Consider the following 21,206-nt stretch of genomic DNA (forward strand, 5'->3'; position numbering starts at 1 on the left):
TTCCAGCAAAAGGGCGCCACCTAGTGGTTAACAGATCCGCATGTTTTGTAACGCTCACTCAAAGTCTTTTGTAATATATAAATGAACATTGAGCTTCTCGTAGATGAGCAGTGAGATTCACTGGGTGTAGCTAGACTTCAAGAGCATATCATGTAAGTAACCTATACTATAAGTTAAAATCCCTTAACGTCGCTGCATTGGGAATTCGGCTTAATTGTGTTTGTTTTTATTCTCACCGCGGTGAGAAGTTAAAAACCTGTCCCGACAACAGCATGTCCTCCTCGGTTCCCAAAGTGAGGCTGGCCGGAGGTCTGGAGATCTGCCGAGTCCTGAACGGGATGTGGCAGGTGTCCGGAGCTCACGGAACCGTGAACAAAACCAAAGCAGGTAAACGCAGCATTTAATAATGTTCAGCTTGCATCGTTTTTATCATTATTTTAATTATTATTTTTTGAGAAGTTGAGGAATGCGGTATGAAAAATTAGCTGCGCACATACACCAGGTCTTAAGGTAAAAGAGAGTATGGGTGCCGTTAAGGGCGAGTCGTTTTCGATTCGTTTTGAGACGCCAGAAGGGCATTTAGTGCCATTTGACTTATCTCCAACAATCTACATTAAAACAAATGTATACACGATGTGCTTTTTTTAAAGAAATTTTAAATATAGTGTTTGTTGTTGCATTAAATGAATTATCCAGTTAGACTTGAAAGATCTCCAAAAATCTTTAGTAAAGTTCGGTAAAGCTTATTTTGAAATCTAATTTTAGCTTTTCTAGCTGTGCTTTTGAGACTCACAGTAACAGCAAAGCCATGCTCAGGTGTTGATGAATTTGATCACATTTCAGCAGCAACATGCTCTGTGCTTATCTCTGAAGGACACATGGCTGTGATGGCATGGGCGTAGGTTTGGGTATGGACGGTCGTGACATGTCACGACCAATATTCAAGGGATATAAAATAGTCCCGACCAATTTTTGCCATATTAATAAAAATAAAAAAAAACATGTATTTTTTTAACAAAAACAAAATAAATAAACGAAAATCTACATTGATTAGTTTAATATTTCAATATACTACGCAGTGGTAGCATTCATTTTAAAATTCGCTGTTATGAACTATGACGACCCATGCCGCTATTGGCTCAAAGAACGTGGATCTACGTCCTTTGATTGGCTGCAACAGGCGGCGGCCAGCTGGCCACACGCGGAACGGAAGTTTGGTCCATGGTGCTGAAAGTGAACGCGTCTCCTTCTGAGTTTGACATTTATTATGAGTCTCCGAGACCATGTCGCCACCAAAAAAGAAAAGGACGACAGACATTAGAAGTTATTTCACTACCTCGGCTGTAAGTACAGTGAGTGGACCCATAAGTTAGATATCTATCACGCAACGCATTTGTTGTAAAGTCCGGTGTTTAGTAAGGTCAGCACTGAATGTGAGGTAGAATAGGAATTTTGAAAAGGAAAAAGTAATGTGTTCTTGAACTGATCTGCTGAGTATGACTGTATCTGGTTGTATACACAAGATGTATGATCAAGTTATGGTCATGGTTGGGGGGAGGGGGTTATTAAGCCAATGTGGTGCCCCCCCCACTGGTCAAAAATGGTCGGGGTGGGGGGGGGTTGGTCAGTAAGTTGTAAGGTCCCACCAAAACTTAGACCAAACCTTCGCCCTTGTGTGATGGTAACTGTCTGTTTCTGCCCTCCCTCCTCCAGTTGAGGCCATGCAGGCCTATGTGGACGCTGGACTGACCACATTCGACATGGCAGACATTTATGGGCCGGCTGAAGAGATATATGGACTGTTCAATAACCAGGTGGACACAGACGTTTCAAATAATTCATGATCCCACTTCAGTATAATTTCACCAGTTTTCTTCTTTTAATAGATAAATAAATAAGTATAGAGTAATCTCATCATATACGTAAAACGTGCACCTAACTGAGATGTTTATGCAGGTTTTAAACATTTTTATTATGGAAGTGTAAAAGACCCCTACTTTTGCTTTGGTCCAAATTTTAGCATAAAGTTAAATCCTTAATGAAGCTGTTGCCCTTCGATGTGTGTGTTCCCAGAAATGTTTTTCTATTACAGTCTGCAGTTAGTATTACTAAAATATGGATTCACGATGGGAATCTTTGTGGAAGATCTGTGTTAGATTTTTAAACTTTGTCTTTTGAACAGGGGCGAGAAAGTATTTGATCCCCTAATAATTTTGTAGCTGCTCACTATCAAATAAACAGTCGCTCAACATAAACATAAAGTAACCATTAGTGACCTTTAACCTGGGGCAAGGTCATGGTGAATGTAATTGAACAGCTTACAGCTTTTCAGAAGAAATTTGTCAACATTTCTATTCCCCCTTTGGGATGATTTTAAATATGTCAAGAGTTTGTCAGGATCAGATTAGCTAAAAGATTATAATGGATTAAAACAAATTGACGTACAACATCGTTTGTAATTTAAAGTTTCTTCTTCTGATCTCCAGCTGAAATCCTCAGGAAGTCCAGCTCCAGCTCTGCAGGGTTTAACGAAATTTGTCCCCCGACCAGGCCCGATGGACCGCAGGGTGAGCAGTCTGTTGTTTTTCACTGTGATTAAAGTGTTATCCACCAGGGGGCAGTGTAAACCTTTCAAAAAATTTTGTTATCTGCTTATTTTACAATTTTGAAAATGTACCGTCCAAAGCACAGCATCTCTATATGGGGTACAGACTCACCCATATGGGTCTGTACCACATATAGATGCAATAGTCATGATCTTTGAACTTTTTCCATATTTTGTCACATTACAACACCATACTTTATGTAATTTAATTGGGATTAAATAGTAGACCAACATAAAGTAGTGGGTAATTGTATGACACATTCGTTATGGTTTACACACTTTGAAAATATTGGTTTTCGAAATGTGGAGTGCATTTGCACTACACTTCAGAATCACTGCAGTTACACCTGCCTCATATTCCTGTTTGGGTCTAGATCTGGGCATTGATTGGTTCATTGTTAGAGCTAAATATTCGTTCGTGCCGCTCCGTTTGCAGGTGGTGGAGAAGGCGCTGCAGCGCTCCATGAGCCGCATGCAGGTGGACGCCCTGGACTGTGTTCAGTTTCACTGGTGGGACTACAAAGACAAGCGGTACCTGGATGCTCTTGGACATCTGTCGGACCTGCAGAAGGAGGGAGTCATACGTACGAGAGCTCTCCATCTCCCTATGCGCTCATCCCACAGATAAATTAATAATGATGGCACTGATGTAGTTTCTAACCGAGCTAGCTGAAAAGCAGAATTTGGAGAATAAAATTGTCTTTTTTATTGGTAAAATTTCAGCTTTATTTTTCAGCAAAAAGTAAATATTCTCTTTATATAAGTTTCCATTTCAAATTTTGTTCCCTCTTTATTTACTAGGGGAGCTTTCCCTCACTAACTTTGACACACAGAGACTGGACGAGATCACTCAGAAAGGCATCTGCATCTCCAGCAACCAGGTACCACATTGGCCTGCATATTTTCTTTTTCTCCTTCCTCTCCTCTGTTCACGTCTCTGCTGGTGTTGCCTGCAGGTGCAGTACTCTCTGATCGACCAGCGACCTGCAGCCAGGATGGAGCAGTTCTGCGTGGCCAACAACATAAAGCTCCTCACGTATGGAACGCTGGGTGAGGCACGACGTACAGGATGTAAATTATTTAAAACAGAGCCGATGGTGAAATGGTGGTTTTCCAAAATGGAGTCAGTCCTCCGTCGCTGCTTCTTCTGTCGACCTGCCTCCACCTCCTCATTATACTCAACATGCTGAATTGTCTCCATTTCCTCCTCCTCCCTCTTCAGCCGGCGGCCTGCTCTCTGAGCGTTACTCGGGGAAGGCGGAGCCCAGCTCGCGGGCGGAGCTCGACACCGCCTCCCTCTCCAAGTACAAGAACATGATTGACTCCTGGGGTGGATGGACTCTCTTCCAGGACCTCCTCGTCGCCTTGGAGACAGTGGCGAAGAGGCACGGCTGCTCGATGGCCAGCATAGCCACACGCTATGTCCTGGACCGCCCGGCCGTAGGCGGAGTCATCGTCGGGTGTCGGTTTGGCGTCGCCGGGGCGGGGCAGCACATCGGCGACAGCCTGCACAGCTGCAGCCCCGAGCTGCAGCTGACGGCAGAGGATCACGCAGCCATAGAGGGCGTCACGCGGCGCTCCACCGACCTGATGGCGCTCATAGGAGACTGTGGGGATGAGTACAGGAGATGAGGGGGGGAGGGGGCAGGATGACAGACTGGATCTGGCAGGTCAGTGAGGGAGAGGAGGAGGAGGAAGAGAAAAGAATAATAAAAAAAACCTTCTCAGGGAATAAATTTGGTGAATTTGTTTAAAAGTACAACTATTTACTTGCTTTGCAATATTTACATTCACTATAATATTTTTTATTTTTTTTCCTTCTTCAAGACTTTCCTGTTCAAAGCGGTGCGTTTTCCATCTTTTATTTTCTTTGCTCATGATGTATTTTTTTTATCCTCTTTCTTTGGTGATAATTTATGTACAGCACTATGAACCCAAGTTTCTAAGGATGCTAAATAATTAAAACGTTTTCCATTTGCTTTTTTTGATGTCTGCATAATGTAAATGTTTTAAAAAGCCTCTCATTTAGTTACACCATCACAAAGAAAAAAATACAGGATTAAATTAAATGTTCTACTTGTGTGATAGAATGTTTTTTTTTTTTTACATTTAAGTCAGAGTTTTATTGTGTCTCTTTATCTTATATTGATCATGACAAGAAATTACTCTCATAAGAAATGTCCAAATGTGTTTGTTAGTGATGTGTAATAAAGGAATATTTTATTCCAAGCATGATCACTGGGTTTTTTATTTTTATTTTTTATTTTTAATCTCTACAGGGACATACGACTGTACCAGTAAAACACTGTTTACTTCATGGACTCTACAGACTCAAACCATCACTGCCAAGTTTGATCAACGTTAGTCGTTGTTTTCTGGTATCCTGCTGCTTTTCTTCCAGATGTAATGTAATGACTAAAATCATCCACATTTATAACTTCAAATATATTTTGTCAGAAGTCTTAGGAATCATTAAAATATTTTACTTTTTGCAAATACGAGACAGACCTCTGTTCTTTTTGATCAGAGGTGATGTATATCTTGGATGGCCTTCCTCTGCCTTTTTTTTTTTTTCTTTTGCTCAGTCTTCCTCTTATTGTTGAATCATGAACAGCTTTAGATGTTCTGGATTATTTTGATTGGTTGACCACTCCTGGGAAAATTGTCTGACCCGACATGTTTGTGTGTTTTACTGCATTGTATTCGGTTTATTTTAACTGACAATTGACTTCTCATTTAACTTTTTTTATTGTTTCATGAAATGTTTTATTGAAGAACTTCTGTCTGTGGTATTCCATAAATCAAGCTCACACTCGTACTTATACGTACTGTGAATGAAAACTTTTCAAGTTCATAAATCACAAAATTGACGCGTTAGGATGCAGTGTCATGTTTTAATCTGATCGATTATGTGCCCAATATGTATTTTAGATGCAAGTGAATTTGACAGCAGGATCATTGTGTGTGTGTGTGTGTGTGTGTGTGTGTGTGTGTGTGTTCTGCATCAATACAGAGGATTCAGACTGACAGATGCTTAGATGGGAGTTGCACTGAAACACCCAGCAGGTGCAGACGGTGCAACAGAACTCCATGTGGGTGGACCCCTACATCCACGCACGCGATCTGTCAGACCTCTTTATTTCCTTTGCTCCCACACCTACAGCTGACACTGCAGACAACCGCCCTCCCCGCTGAGCTGTAGGAGCAGAGGTCAAAGGTTATCCTGCACATCACATCTCCTGAGGTTCCTCTCTTGCCGTCTGGAGTCGAGAGCAGAAAGACTCTAAGGTACAACAACAAATGTCATCACAGGTTGGCTAAAACAGGCTTATTTCAGCTATAATGTCTGTATTTCCAAAGTACAAGATGATTTTTTTTCTTTTGTTTCTTTCCAAATTTAGGGAATCTAGTTTATCTCAGATCTTCTACGATCCATATTGAAGCAGGTGGGTCATCAGACTAGCAGTACAAATTATATTTTGCAGTTTTCTGTCTGCACCAGATGTTTGCAAGATTTTCAACGTCTTTGTATGAGAATGTTTTTGAATACTTTATGCTAATCCTAATATATTGGTCTATAAATAAATTGCAAAGCAATTTCGCAGACATTACCTGTGTTTATATGGAGCCAGACCAGAATCAGTACTTTATATACACTCTACTTTTTGTTAGTGTTCACAGTTTGATGCCCTCACTGACCGGCAAATAAAATGAACCAACAGCATTTGAGACACGTCTTATTTTTGGATGCACAGGTACCGGCTGCAGCCTGCGTAAATCTTTTAGCATGCTTTTTAATTATTAACTAGCATTAAATATAGAGGAAACAGAGCAACTTTGAGCTTTTATGATCGGGCAGATATCAGCCAGTCAGCAGGTTTCTGAACAAAACAAGTGCATAAAAATACTTTGATAACTTTTTACAGCCTTCAGTACTCAAGGATAAAAACACTCCCAACAACTTCTTCATGTATTATTTTGTTTCTTTCCGAGGCATTTAAAGGATTTTTTAACAACATTATTTCAGAAAAGCTTTTGCCAAAAATTGTTATGATACCTCAGACGGTGACATAAATAGTGGCTCCGTTTCTGCTTTTGTTTTTTTGGTGTCTTCCTGCATCTTTGCATTTTCATCTGATGTTTATTTCACAGCTTTCTCATTTAGTAACAGCAAAAGGTGTGAGAATAAAACAAAGTCTATTTTGAGAGCTAATCAGATGTTTCAGGCACATTCTGCCTCTTTCTCCACATTGAATCAGATTTAAGTAATTCCAAAAAGCAAAAATTCAGAACATGATTTTAAAACCTGGGTTTTATTTACCTATATTCCCACTTCCCACCAAATAGAACAGATGAATACATTATTTACTGAAACGGTTAGGGTTGGCAAACCTCACTCATTCCTCCCTTTTTTTTTTTTTTGAAAGAAAGCCTCAAGGACGACACCAGACAGACGGAGTGTGAAGAAACCATACCTTTATTTGTGTGAAGCAGTCCAAACCAAAGTCAGAGTCGAAAGAGTTAAAAACAGTCAGTGCTCAAAATCAGACCAAGCCCGAGGTTTCCTCCACCCGGCTGTGGGGTGAGATCTACATGTTCACACCAGGTGGAGAACACACCGAGCCCCGAGGCGAGAGAGAGGCTCCACAGGCATGACATACGGTATAAAAATACACGACTCCAAACTACGTATACTGCTTTTTTACTGAAACACTACAGCAGCAACAGCACTTTCAATGTAGAGGCAGAAGGAGAACTACGGGGTGAAGGAGTGAATATCGGTGAGTAAAGAGGAGGAGGAATGTTTACCGAACTCCGACTGATGGTGGTAAAACTGCAGCGGATCAAATTACCGACAAAAATCTTCTGTTTGCTCTTTAGAAAGTGAGAGAGACCCGGACGGGCCACGCCGTCTTTTTTTCCTTTCTTTGTGTGAGGGTTTTATTGTTTGTTTCCATGGTGATCACAGATTAAATAGCGGCAGTAACCATGTCGCTCCTCCGGATGTCCTTATTTGGCGTTGGCAGAGCTGCTGAGCGTCTTGCGCACCGCCTGGGCGATGGCGTCGCGGTCGACGCCGAAGAGCCGCAGCAGCTCGTGGGGCTTGCCGCTGCGGGGCACCTGGGAGACCGCCAGGCGGTGAACGGTGAATCCGGGTTCGTTCACCACCGCCGAGCACACGGACTCGCCGAGCCCACCTGAATGCAGAGCAGAGCCAGTTGAGAGTGACGGTTTGCGCCCAAAATCGCTTTCTCTGTTTATCCAGTCGTCCAACAAATCCTCCTGAATTCAACTCAACTTCTCTGCGGGTTCAACTCTGGAGGGATGTGATGCGGAGTGACAGGCATGACGCCACCCTCCTGCGACTTTTTCCACTCTTGTTCTCACACTTTTAAGATTAAATGAAGGGTGTGTGCTCAAAGCAAAAACAATAAAATAAAAATAAATAAATAAAACTGGTTTGACTCCTTGTATTTAGAAATATTTTTCAGAAATATTGTTAATACTTCAAAAGAGGCAACATCATTTCCAGCTACACCCATATCAACCTGGCTACAGTGGCTTGCAAAACGTTGACCTTTTTTACATTTTGTGATTACAACCACAGACTTCCATGTATTTTATTGTGACTTCGTGTGACAGACCAACACAGTGCAGTGGAATAACTGTGCTGTCAAAGGAACATGCATAATTTTCACATTTTTTTCACGATAGAAATCTGAAAAGTGTGGCGTGCGTATGGATTCACCTCACTCATTCTATTATGATACGAAAGAAAAAAAATAAGATGTGAAAACTTCTAAAGCTGGGTCAAGTTATAAAAAAAAACAACATAAAAACACAAAGAACATCTTAAGGAGCACAGCTCTGTTTATGTTATAGGAGAATAACAAAACCACAAAATCTTAGTATTGAGTCAGGGGTGCTAAACTCAAAGCCGTGACACACTTTTCAGATTTTTGTTTAAAATAAAAAATCTAAATCATGCATCATTCCCCCCCACCCCCCACTTCTCAATTACGTGGTATTTTGTGTTGGTCAATCACATAAAATGCTAAAATCACCTGCAAAGTTTGTGGTAGAAAAATAGGTTTGTGCGTAGCTTTGCAAAATGCCACATGCATGTTTCTGCTCGCCATTCATTAACAGCAAGACAGATGAAATAAATGATAGGAACAGCAGTTTAATCAAGATAACCGAAAACGTACATGATGAAGACAACAAAATGAGACTGGAAGGGAAGCAGTTTCTCAAAGCTTGTATCTGTCGGGCTGCAGCTGTTTTCTAGGTCGGCAGGAGCCAGAAGGCCAGAGTTGAAATTAAGAAGCAGTGACAGCCCTGGTTCCTCCGCTCATCCTACCACTCCGCAAGAATAAGTCATGAACAACAACTATCCCCTTCGTTCTCCTCTCTATATTCAGTTTGTTACAGAAAACACACAGACCACAAAGGTTATCGCAAATAACACAAAGATCCAGAGATATTCCTCCTCTGACTTGAACTGAACACGATGGAGACAAAAACACAAAAAGTCACTATATCTATGCAGAGGCATTCACTGTCTTTGTACTTTACTCAAATGTGCAAAAAGAAAAAAAAAAGCAGAACACAATTGTAAGTATACAGAAATATAACTAGATAATGAACTTCATTAATTAAATTAGGTAATTTTAAAAAACAGGGGTATTTATCTACCTTATTATGACAGTAGCCAATCAAGGTAAGTTAAACATTTGACTTTATACAGCATTACATGTTATTTAGCCAGAATGCTTCATTTGTATGTAGCAAAACAAGTGGTTTACCTTCGTAGTAGTGGTCTTCCACTGTGATGATGCATCCTCTTGTGGCTCTGGCACTGTCGATGATGGTCTTGGAGTCCAGGGGTTTGATGGTGAACGGGTCGATCACGCGAATGTTGATTCTCTCTAATGAAAAGGAGGAGAAGAAGAAAAACTTCAATATACAGAAGGTCATCTATCGTTTTCTGCTGCCTTTGGTTGGTCTTTGTCCATGTTTTTCGTTCCGTGGCTCCCGACCTTTCTTTAGCATTTCTGCTGCAGCCAGAGCCTCCTGGAGGGTCACTCCTGCTCCAACAACGGTCACGTGGTCATCACTGGTTTTATACACGACCTGAAGTCGAACATAAAACATAACACTGTAGTACGGACAACAAACGTCGGTTTGCCCACAGGTCACCTGCTTCCAATGATCACAAAGTGCAAAGGAATCTGGAAAGTAGCAAAGGCAAGTCCACAGTTCTCTTCCTGACGCCTCGTCTGAAAATATTTTCAGCCTAAATGTTGTGAAATCAGAACCTTACAAAAGGTTTGACGTCGTCATCATCTGGACTTTCTCAGATTGTTTAAAGGCATAGTAAACCTTGTGTATTTACATACACAAGGTTATGTGTATGTAAACTTCACTAGTTTAATAAAGAATACAAAATAGTTTAAATGTATTCTTCTCTGACTATGTTAGCATTTAGCAGATAAAAAACATTTTAGTGCACCAGGACACACTGTAATCGGATTTTGTGTCAGATTATATGAAAATAAATGGCGCTCTTTTTACACCAGGTGTGTAAATATGCAGTTTCCACTGTAGCTATGTAAAAAAAAAAAAAGAATTGAAAACAAAATGAAGACGGAACGGAGATGAGGAAGCGCTGCTCCAGACCTTAGCCTGACCAACATGGAAGTCCTCGTTGCAGTTGTAAATGACGTTGTTTTCTGGGCGACTTGTTCGTATGAAGCACAAGCCCTGTAACAAACCAGAAATCATCGTCGTGTGGCAATGTCGCCGCTTTTAAGTTGCTGCTGATTAAAAGTGAAATCCGAGTACCTTCGTAATGGCTGCGAGCTCCACAGCCTTCTCCGTGGAGACCCCGTCGCTCGGGTAGAAGATGGTCGAAGTGGGAATGGCTCTAAACATTGCCAGGTCCTCCAGGCCCATCTGAGACGGCCCGTCTTCCCCTAATTCAACAACAAGCCTTTTCTCAAACAAGGTGCGGTACGATATAAAAACGAAAGAAAACCAAATCAGCATGAGAGGAACTGACCGATGGAAACGCCACAGTGGGAGCCGCAGAGGTTGATGTTGCTCTCGGAGATGGCGGCCATGCGAAGCTGGTCGTAGGCTCGGGTGAAGAATGTGGCGAAGGTGCTGGCGAACACCACATTACGGTCGCGTACAGCGCAGCCGATCGCCACGCTCACCTGCATGAGAGGGAAGGGAGAGGCGGCAGAAAAGGTAATGAGGTGGGGAGACGCAAAGAATGTTACGACGTGTTGTGGATTTTATCTATAGAGCAACACAAAGACTCTCAGGAAAGGGTTTTGCGTTTTTGTCAAACAGTTTACAATTTATTCTCCTCTGACCAGAGCACCTAAGTCCACAAGTTTCTTTGCCCTACTCTTCTGTGTAGGCCAGATTTGTAGAGTGTATAAATGATGACTGCTTTGCTGCATGGACTTTTCAACCAGAGCTTTGAATCGCTGTTTTAATTCCTCCTGACTTTATCGACAAAAATATATTAAAAATCATATTTCATTTCATTTCCTTTTCGTATTCATGCACTGCTTTGTGTGCATAAAATATTGCATAAATGTGGACTACCTCTGTATAATATTTCATTACACAGATAGTTGTCGTGTAGAACTGTGCAAAAGTCTTAAACCAGCACACAATATACTATGGACACACCTTCTAATTGAATTCAATTAGAAGGTGTGTCCTAACTTTTGTTCTGTACTGTATATTAATTTTCTAAATCACAGGAATAGTTCAAGTTAGTTTAATGATGCCTAAAAGGAACTGACTGAACTGAAGCACAAAAACTTCCTCGTCTTTCAATTAAACTAATTATTTTTTATAACGTATATGAGAACACTCCTTTACTCTTATCTTTGATTTTCAATAAAGTCGGACTAAATTGGCCTTTTCCCCAAATCGAAGATCATTTCTTTTTTGAAAAAAGATTTCATGAGCAGGAGATTCATATTGTTTCTGTCAGTTTTTGGAACAAAAAACAAACAAAAGACAAAATCTGTGTTTTCAGTTCTGCTGGATCGTCTTTAGTTCTTTCATTTTTAATAAAAAAAAGATCCATGCTTGCATCACTGAAGGCATTGTTCAGTGGGAACGGTTCCCGATGCGGTAGAAAGTTCAACGTTGCTGTTTTGGCTCCGTTCTCCAGTCTCCCCACTCTAATACCTGGAAGTGCCTCAAATTTCTCACCATGTTCTGCTCTGCAATGTAGCACTCCACATAGCGGTTGGGGTGCTCATTTTTGAAGAGCTCAGAGAACGTGGAGTTTTTCGTGTCTCCATCGAGGACGACCACTCGTTCGTTGTAGCGGCCCAGCTTTGCCAGAGCCACGCCGTATGCCTTCCTCGTAGCAATCTGGTGAAAAAACCCCCCCGACACAAATCAGTGGAGAGGAACTTCAAAATGTCACCAATCATCGTGTTTTTAACGAGCTAAATGTCACACGGTCATCATCACAGATCGCACCTTGTCTCCAGGTTTGTAGTTGGGTGCACTTGGCATGCGGATGTTGCGCAGGCTGACTGGCGAAGTGTCCTCATTGGGCGGCGCAGGATAGAGGCGCTTGTTGCAGCTGACGATGCGGCTCTGCAGCTCCCTGATCACGCTCTCCGACATGTCTTTAGGTAGAGGCTTTCCATGCCAGCCCATCTTATCCTCAGCCGCTGACAGACACGTAAACACTGATTTATTACAAAGGACTGACCTGTGGAGCTAGCCTGCAGGCTTCCAGAGGTCAGATATTTGCATAGTGTGGCCTTAAGGATGCCCTCATGTACACACATCATCTTTACATTTAGCCAAGTTCAGACAGGAATAAGCCTGTCCAGATGTCCAAGTGATAACAAGTTTCCACTTCACAAAGTTACGACAGTCCGTTTCAAATTTGAGGGGTTAAAATAAGAGGTCAGAAGACTTTTAGCTTTCTTAGTAAAGACTTAAAGCTTCTCAATGCAAACTATGCTGTTAAAATAACTCCATGCTGCTTTCTCGCTCACACACACGTGGTCACGCACGTTTGGCCTTATTATCACAAGAGCACAATGGGCGGCTGCTGGGAGAGTATCTTACACATTCTGGAGGATTATTGAGCTGCAGCAGCTAAAGCCGTACAGAGCTGCCTGGATTATTGGAGGATAAAGGCACTGATGGCGCGTTGAACCCCATCAGGGTCACTTCCCACCTCTTTAACCACGTAAGTTTTATCCCTTATAAAATCACCGAATCATTCCGGTAACTTCAGGTTCACATTGTGATTCTGCTCCTCATTGGTATAAATCTCGGCGGTACCTGGGATGCCTTTGCCCTTGATGGTCTTGGCTATGATGGCGAGGGGCTGGTGGCGGGGCTGACTCAGCACCTTACACAGCTCCTCCACACTGTGACCGTCCACAACGATGGCATGCCAGCTGGACAGAGAGAAAATAAACTTTCTGTTTATATTAGAGAAAGTAAGCATTACTCATGCAGATATTCTTCAGAATACGAGTTTCTAATGGGGTTATTGACATGAATTCCACATTACATGACGATGCAACAGCCCAAGTAATCCAGACATACACAAAAACACATCCAAAACAAATAAGTCCATAAATTAAGTCAAGCTTCCTAAAGGGGAACAACTAGGACTCGTGCAAATGTTCTTGCATGAGTCCTTCTGGATTCTTAAAGCCAGAGTATATTAATTTGAAACCATATGTTTGCTTTCATAGCTATACATTGATTTACAACTTTATTGTTATTGCATTCAAAAAGGGGGGAATTTCCATACTGTGAAGAACTTTTTGGACTGCAATGAATGTTGGCTACTTATTTAAGTACCAGCCATTAAATCTGTATATCTGAAACATATTCTGTGAAACTAGTTGTTTGCGGCAGCATGAGCATAACAGCATAACATCAGGCATTTGCCCAAAGGAACTTTTTCAAGAAAATCTTGTTGCCGCGATAAAAATAATGATTTATTTTTTTCCAGAAACTGTATAGACGTTTCAATATCTGGGGTTCGGGTTTGCTTCGAATCCACGGCAGACAGAAAAAAACAGTTTATAATTGTTAGCTTGTCATCAACATTGCGTGAAGTCACCAATGTTACTGCATATTGCTTATTTATCTTCTGTTGTGCGTCCCTAGACACTTCACGCTTCGCTCACCCAAAGGCCTCACAGCGTCGCTGGTATTTGTCCACATGGTGCTGCAGAGGAGCCGGGTCGCTCTGGCCCAGGCGGTTAATGTCCATTATGGCCACCAGGTTGTCCAGCTGATAGTAGGAGGCGAAGGCCATGGCCTCCCACACCGCACCCTCCGACACCTCTCCGTCACCCAGCAGGCAGAACACCCGATAGCTGCACACAGGGAGAGATGCAGAGAAGTATCATCATCATAATCCTGTTCCTGACCCTAAAAACACCGGTGAAACACGGACGAACGTGCCCTTCCAGCACCGTCTGATCCGCCTCAGTAGTTGTTTCTGTGGCGTAACGTCTTCTGACAGATTTCCAGTCAGACGGATACGTTGTTGTTTAAAAATCTGGCTGGGACACGCAGCTGTAACGCACGCATTCCAACCACGAGCTCCAAGAAAAATAACGCGTGGCACAGAGGGGAGGACGAGTGGGAAGAGATGAGAGGGAGAGAGAGAGAGAAACCGACAGCAGAACGAGAAAACCTGTCAGCTTCTGAAACAAGATCTAAAATAAATGCAAGTCTTACTGTCAGTGAATATTTCCATGTATTAAAGCATATTTATTTTACGCTGGAGCATTTTCAAGTGCATGTGAAATGCATTCTTGAAATGCACCTCCAACATTTCAAACTAAGAAAGAAGAAATCAATTCCTCACCGGTTCTGTGAGGTGAGAATAATAGATTTAGACAAGGTGAAAGCCATTACTGTAAACAACCCAAACTCAGCCAGTGGCGCCGTCTCTGAGTTGTGTTGCATCGCATGCTGTCTAAACAAAACCACGGAGGAGATGAAGAGTGACGCCTCTAGTGAAAACATTCTGTGACGCTTTATTATCCAAGTATATTAATTCCTTGATCTGGTTCGCATTATGTCACAAACCAACACCAAAAAGCACGGCATTCATTTCTTAATTTTTAAATAGACGAAAATCTGAAAAGTGTGGCATGTAAAGCCATAAAAAAAAAAAAAAAAAAAAAAAGGGGGAACAAAAATGTAATCCCTGGATGTGCAAAGTGATTTGAGACAAGTCCCTAAAGCAGAACTTGCACCACAAGGTCATTCTACAAAATATGTAGTCAGACAAAAACATTTAGCAGTTTCAGTTTTGAATACAAGAAACGCTGATGTTTTAAATTATTTTTACTCCTTAAAAATCGGACCGTATTACATAAAATCCCAATTAAACACACTGAAGTTTGAACTAAAGTACTGTGACAAGATGTGGAAAAGTTCACACTGTGAACAAAAACTTACTGTATGATGCGTTACCTGGTAGGTTCGCAAAGAACGGTGTGCAGTTTATTGATACCATGTCCTGGTCAGAAGTTTTCATTTTAAATTTAGTAATTAAATCCAATGTTTCTGTCATTTATTAGGTTTTGTCCACACAGTGCCAGCTCTTCAGCCAAGCACAGTTCATAAGGCACCAAAATAAAAATCAGCCTGCAAAAACGCACCATTAGCACAGTAATCATAAAAATGACAAATTTGAAGTAAAATTTATATAGAGTATGTTAATAAAAATCAACAATAAAGTAAGTAGCATATTTGAGAATTAGAAGAATGTCTTGTGCCCTACACAGCATTTGTTTCTGGGCAATCAGATGACTAAAGCCACGCCTGCGTCCTCACCATCACATGAGATACAAACACAAAAACGCACTTATAATAAAAACCTATCATTTATATCTGAGCACAGCTTTAGGATTTCACTGCAGTGTTTTTTTTGAGAGGACATGTGGCACATTGGTGAGGCAAAGCGACCAAGGAGCTTCTGTGTGTGTGTGTGTGTGCGTGTTTTTATTTTTTGCGTGTGTGATTATTAGAGCAGAAACAATCGAGCGCACACAGAATGCCGAAAGCAACATGCAGGACATTCGGCATTCCTTTAACGACCGTTTCGCTCTCCGTCTCCAACGGGTCTCCTTCAGTTCTGTTCAGACTGAAATTGTTCAGTCTGGTTTAAATCATTGAAAGTTTTTTTTGTCCCTTCAGAGGCCGTAAAGCGACGGCAGTCTATTGTTGGAGAGAAATCCGCGATTCTTTCTAGATCGCAGCGGAACAAAGGAGACACACGTGGAGCGACCCAAACCAGTTCCCACTCAGCTGAGTAAGTGTTTAAATAAAACTGCTCTGTAGGCGATTTACATGGAGTCAAAGATTTAGATTCCAGCAAATCAGTTAATGTGAATTATAATTGGAGCTTTGTACATTAACAGCTTACTAAGAGTCAATATGTTTTGCCACTTGGATGCCCCTTTTTGATCATTTTCTTCAGGTTTAAGACCTAAAAGTGAACCAAAAGGAAGTTTTGCTCTGGTCTAAATGTCACCACAGACTCAGGTCTGTCAGGGAGCATTTGATGCAAATCTTGCTGAAATGTCACATCAGCACAGCTCCCTGCACTGGATGTGATGTCATGCATAATTTCATGCGAGCAGATTCAAATGCTGGACATTGTTTTTGTTGTTTTTGCTTAAAATGTTGAATATTGTGGGATTTTTCTTAGTTAAATGTTTAAAGAAGAACTAAAGTCACATTTAAATCAAATCATTTAATGATTTTAAAGGGTTTTTAAGATTTCATTTATGTAAATAAAACATTTGCAACCACAGATTGTTGGATATATTTGTACATTTCAAGCAGGTATAAATATGTGTCTGCACAAAAGAAAATATTGCATATTGTAAAAGTAATTTTTGTGTCCTTATATCTGATCAAAACAGAACAATAAACTCTGATAAAGTTATTCAGCAGTTTTTAATTCAAATAGCAACACATCATCAGCATATTTTCCTGCAACACTTAAGCCCTTCTGATCTTGGATGTTGCACTTATCTGTTAGATTTATGAGTCGTCTTCTAATACTTTTAGCATCTCTTCATTTTTTTATGCATCCAGTTGCTAAACTCCTGTGTTAATGTTGCCACGTCTGCGGGTGAGCTTGTTCCGCGTGTGCATGTTGCCGCGGCTGTTACCTGGCCTTGTCAAAGTATTTTCCAGTGTAGGCCATTCCACAGGCGGCTCCAAGGCCCTGACCCAGAGATCCAGTGGCCACATCCACGAACTGCTGCTTCTGTTGGGAAGAACGGCGACACAAACAGTTAGACTGTACCGCAGTCTGAGATCAGTGAGACAGAGGATGGATTGTTTTGTCCTTTCCAAGCGAACGAGAGCATGAGACAGAGGTCCAATCTGCGCTGTAGATGAGTTTGGGTGTCGTAGTGTCTGGACTCGACGTAAACAGTGTTGACAATGTCTGCAGCAGAGAACAAACTTTGTTTGCCAAACAGAAAGAGATTTGTTACTGCCTGCAGTGTCATCAGTGGAAATACACTACAGAGAAAAATTATTTACTCCCTTACAGATTTCTTTATTTTTTTCTTTACTTGCCACACTTAAAAGCTTCTGATCGTCTTAAAAAAACCAAAGTGAAACTAAAAGATAGTCTAAGTATTAGACTAGGTTTCAGATAATTTGAGGTGAAAGTAAGTGATATGTTGGGTTAATTGGATGGATTTTTTTTCTTCCTACAGGACTCGGTGTCACCTCACCGGCACAGGGTGGCCCTCCAGGATAGAGTCGACTTTACGGAGGTTCAGAAGCTCGTTCTCCTTCAGGTAGCCGACCTCTGCCCAGACAGCATACAGCACAGGAGCTGCATGACCCTGGAGAGGCAAAGGAAAGACGTTGGCTTCTAAATACACTCGCTAAACAGCTGCTTGGTAATCATTAATAATTATGTGGACAGGGTACAGATGTTTAAGACATGGATACAAATATGTTAATAGTTAAATCTGAAACGGAGTTATGAAAAGGGTTAACATGAAGAGATACAAACACACTTTGATGAGCCATTTCCTTCAGTTTCTCCACAGGAGACCAGGTCAAAGCCTACATGCAGATGGGCGTTCTGGTTTTACCTTGGAGAGGATGAAGCGATCATTGTTGGGGTTACGGGGGTCTTCGGGTCGATACTTCATGGAATGAAAGAAGAGCACAGACATGATCTCTGCCACGCTGCAGCATGATGTGGGATGGCTGCAAAAACAAGAGAAAACTCTGACATGTGGCTTTTAGTCAAAGATAAAAGCAATTCTGTTTAAATCTACAAGCATGTTCTGCGCATGTGCAGACATGGAGATGAGACTGAGCAGGAAGATAACCAACGAGGTTACGTCCTTCCAGACCACCTGTCATGCCATGATGCAACGACACACCACTGGTTTCTGGAATAAATACACCTGATACATCTTTGTATATTATACATCCAGAGGAACGGAACAGTTTCTGTATATTATATGATGCCAAGATATGGGAGAGCTATCATAGTTCAACAAAAACTAGGCTGAACCTTTTGTTTGCAAATCATCCCGGTTATACCGAACTTAGCAATCCAAACAGGCATTTTTCCTGTTTTTATACGTTTAAAAAGTAAACAAAATAAAAGTAGCAGAAGATCATTAAAAAAAAAAAATAAAATAACAAGTAATTTTGCAAACAAATTGGAATATCAGATTTTCATTACATTTTCAGCTAAACCAATTAAATTTTCTCAAGGCCCTCCCTCCTCTTCCACAAGCCCCCTCCTCAAATAGTCCTCTGAAACACTTGACCAATCCTCCAAATCCATCTATTATAAATGTACGACTTTAATTGGTTGAAGAAAAAAAAAAAATCACTAAAGTAGCATGTTTTAGTTCTCAAAATCCATAGGAAATAATTGTAATTTTTGTCAAATTGCGCACAACCACTAAAAGAGCCAGAGAAATAGCAACAATATCACTTAGAAATTACATTCCCGACATGTAAAAAAAAAATAAAAACGATGCCTTTCGCAGTGATTTCTTATTAAGTGACAACAATTTAAAGCACAGCTCCAATCAGCAGGTCTCACCCGCTGCCCGCTGCAGTTGTCGCCTTGATGGAGTTGATTCGGAGCCGGATGGCGATATTCCTGAGCGCCTGCACCGTCTGCTGGTCCGGCTTGTGGTAGTCCTCCATCTGTCCGATGCAGTAAAACAGAGGCGGGGGCGAAAAAAAAAAAGCAGAGGCAGAGAGGCAACACACAAGCGGGACAAAACTCAAGGAAAGAGTTAAAAAGCCGCAGGCCAGATGTTCAGTTCAGGAGAATAAAACATGGAAGACGATGGATGCGCATCGGACGATGGCAGGGGTTAAGAGGAGGCAGCAATGTGCGGCGTGAGAAAGTCACAGAGGGAGGATGGAGGAGGGAGGGGGTGTGTTTGTAAGCAAAGTCTATGAATATGGCTCGTATGGGTCTGTAGTTTATCCAAACGCGGCGCAACTCCTATGGGTGCAAGGAATGAAATCATAAATCCGCCAGTACGTTTCTCGGATCTTTTAATGTAGACCGTTTAATAGTTAGAAATTCAAACTACACTGAACTCTATGTTGTGATTCTCAGTTATTAACAAAAATGACGAAAGATCAAAAGCGCCATCGTCCATCCAGATGTTTACTGAAAGCTGATAGTGACACCTGGTGGACAATACGGAGAAGTGCAATGTTTATTAAAGCAATGGCATTGAGCAATTACTTAACGTTTCAATCAAAACGTAAAAAAAAAAAAACCTCCCCAAAAACCTGAATTTTACATGTTTCTTTGAACAAAGGCTAATCCCAGTATGATTTCAGCTTTGTAATATCTTAAAGGAGACAAAAAACAGCACATATGCACACATTTTTGAGTTCAGATCTTTATTATCACAAAATATGTATAATGTCCACTTTATGCACAATGACAAACCTAAAAAAATACTTAATTTGCAATGACTTACCCAAGAAACACAACTCTGGGCAAAATGATAAATAATGATCTTAAAATCTTAAATATGACACTTGGTTCATATATTTGTTCCTTATTCAGAAATCCTAGAACAGATGGACTGGAAAAAAGCATTCATTTAATCAAGATTTCCACTTAGTACCGGAAACATCGACTGACATCTGGTTTGTTCCAGGCTGCACATATTTAACCTTGTATCTCTGAGCTTAATTAAAAAAAGAAAGAAAAAGAAACGGCACTGAAGTTCAGAGCTGATGTTGATAGCAAACACATTCAAGTCATGATGTCACAGCCAAAGGATTTACGCCACAATTATTGGTAAAGATGAGCAAAAAAAAGTATTAAAAACAGTTTGCTGTAGCAACAGACCGAGGAACACAATGGAGTTGGAATTGGTTGCATTTTTGCTTTTTCAATTAGTAATTTATTAGACCAATTTCTTGCAGTTATCCAAATGTGAACTTTAGATTTCTTTTACCTGGAGTTTCCTTATCCAGCTTTCAAATTTTCACAATGTTTCAGTCACAGGTGGGTTTAGGAGAACAGAGAATTTCTTGTAGTCAGTTGCAACTCTTTCTGTGTTTAAAGGCGTTTTCTCTTAGTTCCCATTTTGAACAGTGACTAAGAAAATTTGGGTTTTGAAATAGGAAGGTATTTATTACTACGAATATTTCCCAGGCACTCTGATCAATAAAAAAAAAAAAAGCAAAAACATACATTTAAAAAATCTTCAGTTGTTCAGATTTGTAATTATTAGGGGTGTCAATAAGTGTGGCACCTGTAATTTTGTAAAAAAAATTAAAAAAAATAAATAAAAATAAAAGTTTCTTCATTTTTCAGTGAGGGTATGCCAATACAATAAAAGATGATTTTATTTTAGAGATTTTTAATTTTCATCTTTATCAGGAGTGTTGTATATGGCAGTTAATATAAGCTCAATTTATTCAAGGATGTTTCTGATTTAAAAAAAAAAAAAAAAAAAGGGTAGACATTCATGGTGCTTAAGAAAATACATTGTTTCACTGTTTGTTTTGGTAAATAAATCAGACTAACAAACTAACCAACAACAATCAAACTAACATCCATAGTTTCAGAGGGGAAAAGATCCAGTATGCCCGTTATGTTGTGACTACAGATGTGGAGAAAGTTTTTCTGAAATAAAACATCTGCCAAATAAACTTTTTTTTGTGCCTTACATGCACTGGATATACTATTCCTGTCGGGATTCACCACTAGATTTAGTGCTGCAGTCTCAAAGAGAACAACTTAATTGAAGTTTAACTCATTTTTCTCTACTTGAAATCACATTGTAAACAAAAAATGAGAGTACTTTATTTCGCCCAATCCAAACTTTAACGACTTGCCTCCCGAGTAGAAATGAGAATGAAATTGCTAAAGAAAATTCAGCTCCAACTTTTTCTTTTGCGTTTTGATTACAGGAGAATGAATGTAAACAGGAATCCAAACAACCAACATGACTTTTTTTTTTTTCTTCCTTTTTTGCACAAGATATTTAAATTCATATAAATCTAGTTCTGTAGTACCTTCCTTAAGCAT

At 40.6% G+C, this 21,206-nt stretch overlaps 2 protein-coding genes and 2 long non-coding RNA genes across 7 annotated transcripts; 3 read left to right on the forward strand and 1 right to left on the reverse strand.

Moving 5' to 3' along the window:
- Positions 1–50: 50 nt before the first annotated feature.
- LOC122840140 (uncharacterized oxidoreductase At1g06690, chloroplastic-like) lies at positions 51–4,840 on the forward strand. Of its 2 annotated transcripts, XM_044132348.1 has the most exons (8): positions 51–152; positions 249–387; positions 1,714–1,814; positions 2,487–2,567; positions 3,042–3,189; positions 3,407–3,486; positions 3,562–3,655; positions 3,828–4,840. In XM_044132348.1, exons 2-8 carry the CDS (start codon positions 273–275, stop codon positions 4,235–4,237), a joined length of 1,029 nt encoding a protein of 342 aa, XP_043988283.1. In that variant the 5' UTR covers positions 51–152; positions 249–272; the 3' UTR covers positions 4,238–4,840. The 2 variants fall into 2 exon arrangements, with proteins under 2 accessions (XP_043988283.1, XP_043988293.1); XM_044132358.1 differs by lacking the exons at positions 51–152; positions 249–387 and adding an exon at positions 1,286–1,343.
- Positions 4,252–18,857, reverse strand: LOC122840122 (transketolase-like). 2 transcript variants are annotated; one of them, XR_006372171.1, is made up of 15 exons: positions 18,738–18,857; positions 17,764–17,881; positions 17,395–17,508; positions 16,819–16,916; positions 13,807–13,998; positions 12,944–13,062; positions 12,122–12,318; positions 11,846–12,010; positions 10,668–10,824; positions 10,451–10,581; positions 10,286–10,369; positions 9,646–9,739; positions 9,412–9,534; positions 7,081–7,803; positions 4,252–4,268 (listed from the first exon to the last, which is right to left on the reverse strand). XR_006372171.1 is itself a non-coding variant. In XM_044132320.1 (14 exons), the coding sequence occupies exons 1-14, from the start codon at positions 18,842–18,844 to the stop codon at positions 7,616–7,618; spliced, it is 1,887 nt and encodes a 628-aa protein (XP_043988255.1). In that variant the 5' UTR covers positions 18,845–18,857; the 3' UTR covers positions 7,065–7,615. The 2 variants fall into 2 exon arrangements, 1 of the variants encoding a protein (XP_043988255.1); XM_044132320.1 differs by lacking the exon at positions 4,252–4,268 and having other exon boundaries at positions 7,065–7,803.
- LOC122840149 lies at positions 5,785–7,163 on the forward strand. 2 transcript variants are annotated; one of them, XR_006372174.1, is made up of 4 exons: positions 5,785–5,893; positions 6,007–6,051; positions 6,278–6,360; positions 7,033–7,163. It is a non-coding gene; the product is annotated as an uncharacterized LOC122840149 (long non-coding RNA). The 2 variants fall into 2 exon arrangements; XR_006372173.1 differs by having other exon boundaries at positions 5,888–6,051.
- On the forward strand, positions 10,753–20,828 carry LOC122840160. Its single transcript, XR_006372175.1, has 4 exons — positions 10,753–10,858; positions 15,836–15,950; positions 17,377–17,565; positions 17,708–20,828. It is a non-coding gene; the product is annotated as an uncharacterized LOC122840160 (long non-coding RNA).
- The last annotated feature ends 378 nt before the right edge of the window (positions 20,829–21,206 follow it).

The sequence above is a fragment of the Gambusia affinis genome, linkage group LG01, assembly GCF_019740435.1.
Source record: "Gambusia affinis linkage group LG01, SWU_Gaff_1.0, whole genome shotgun sequence".
NCBI classification, from domain to species: domain Eukaryota; kingdom Metazoa; phylum Chordata; class Actinopteri; order Cyprinodontiformes; family Poeciliidae; genus Gambusia; species Gambusia affinis.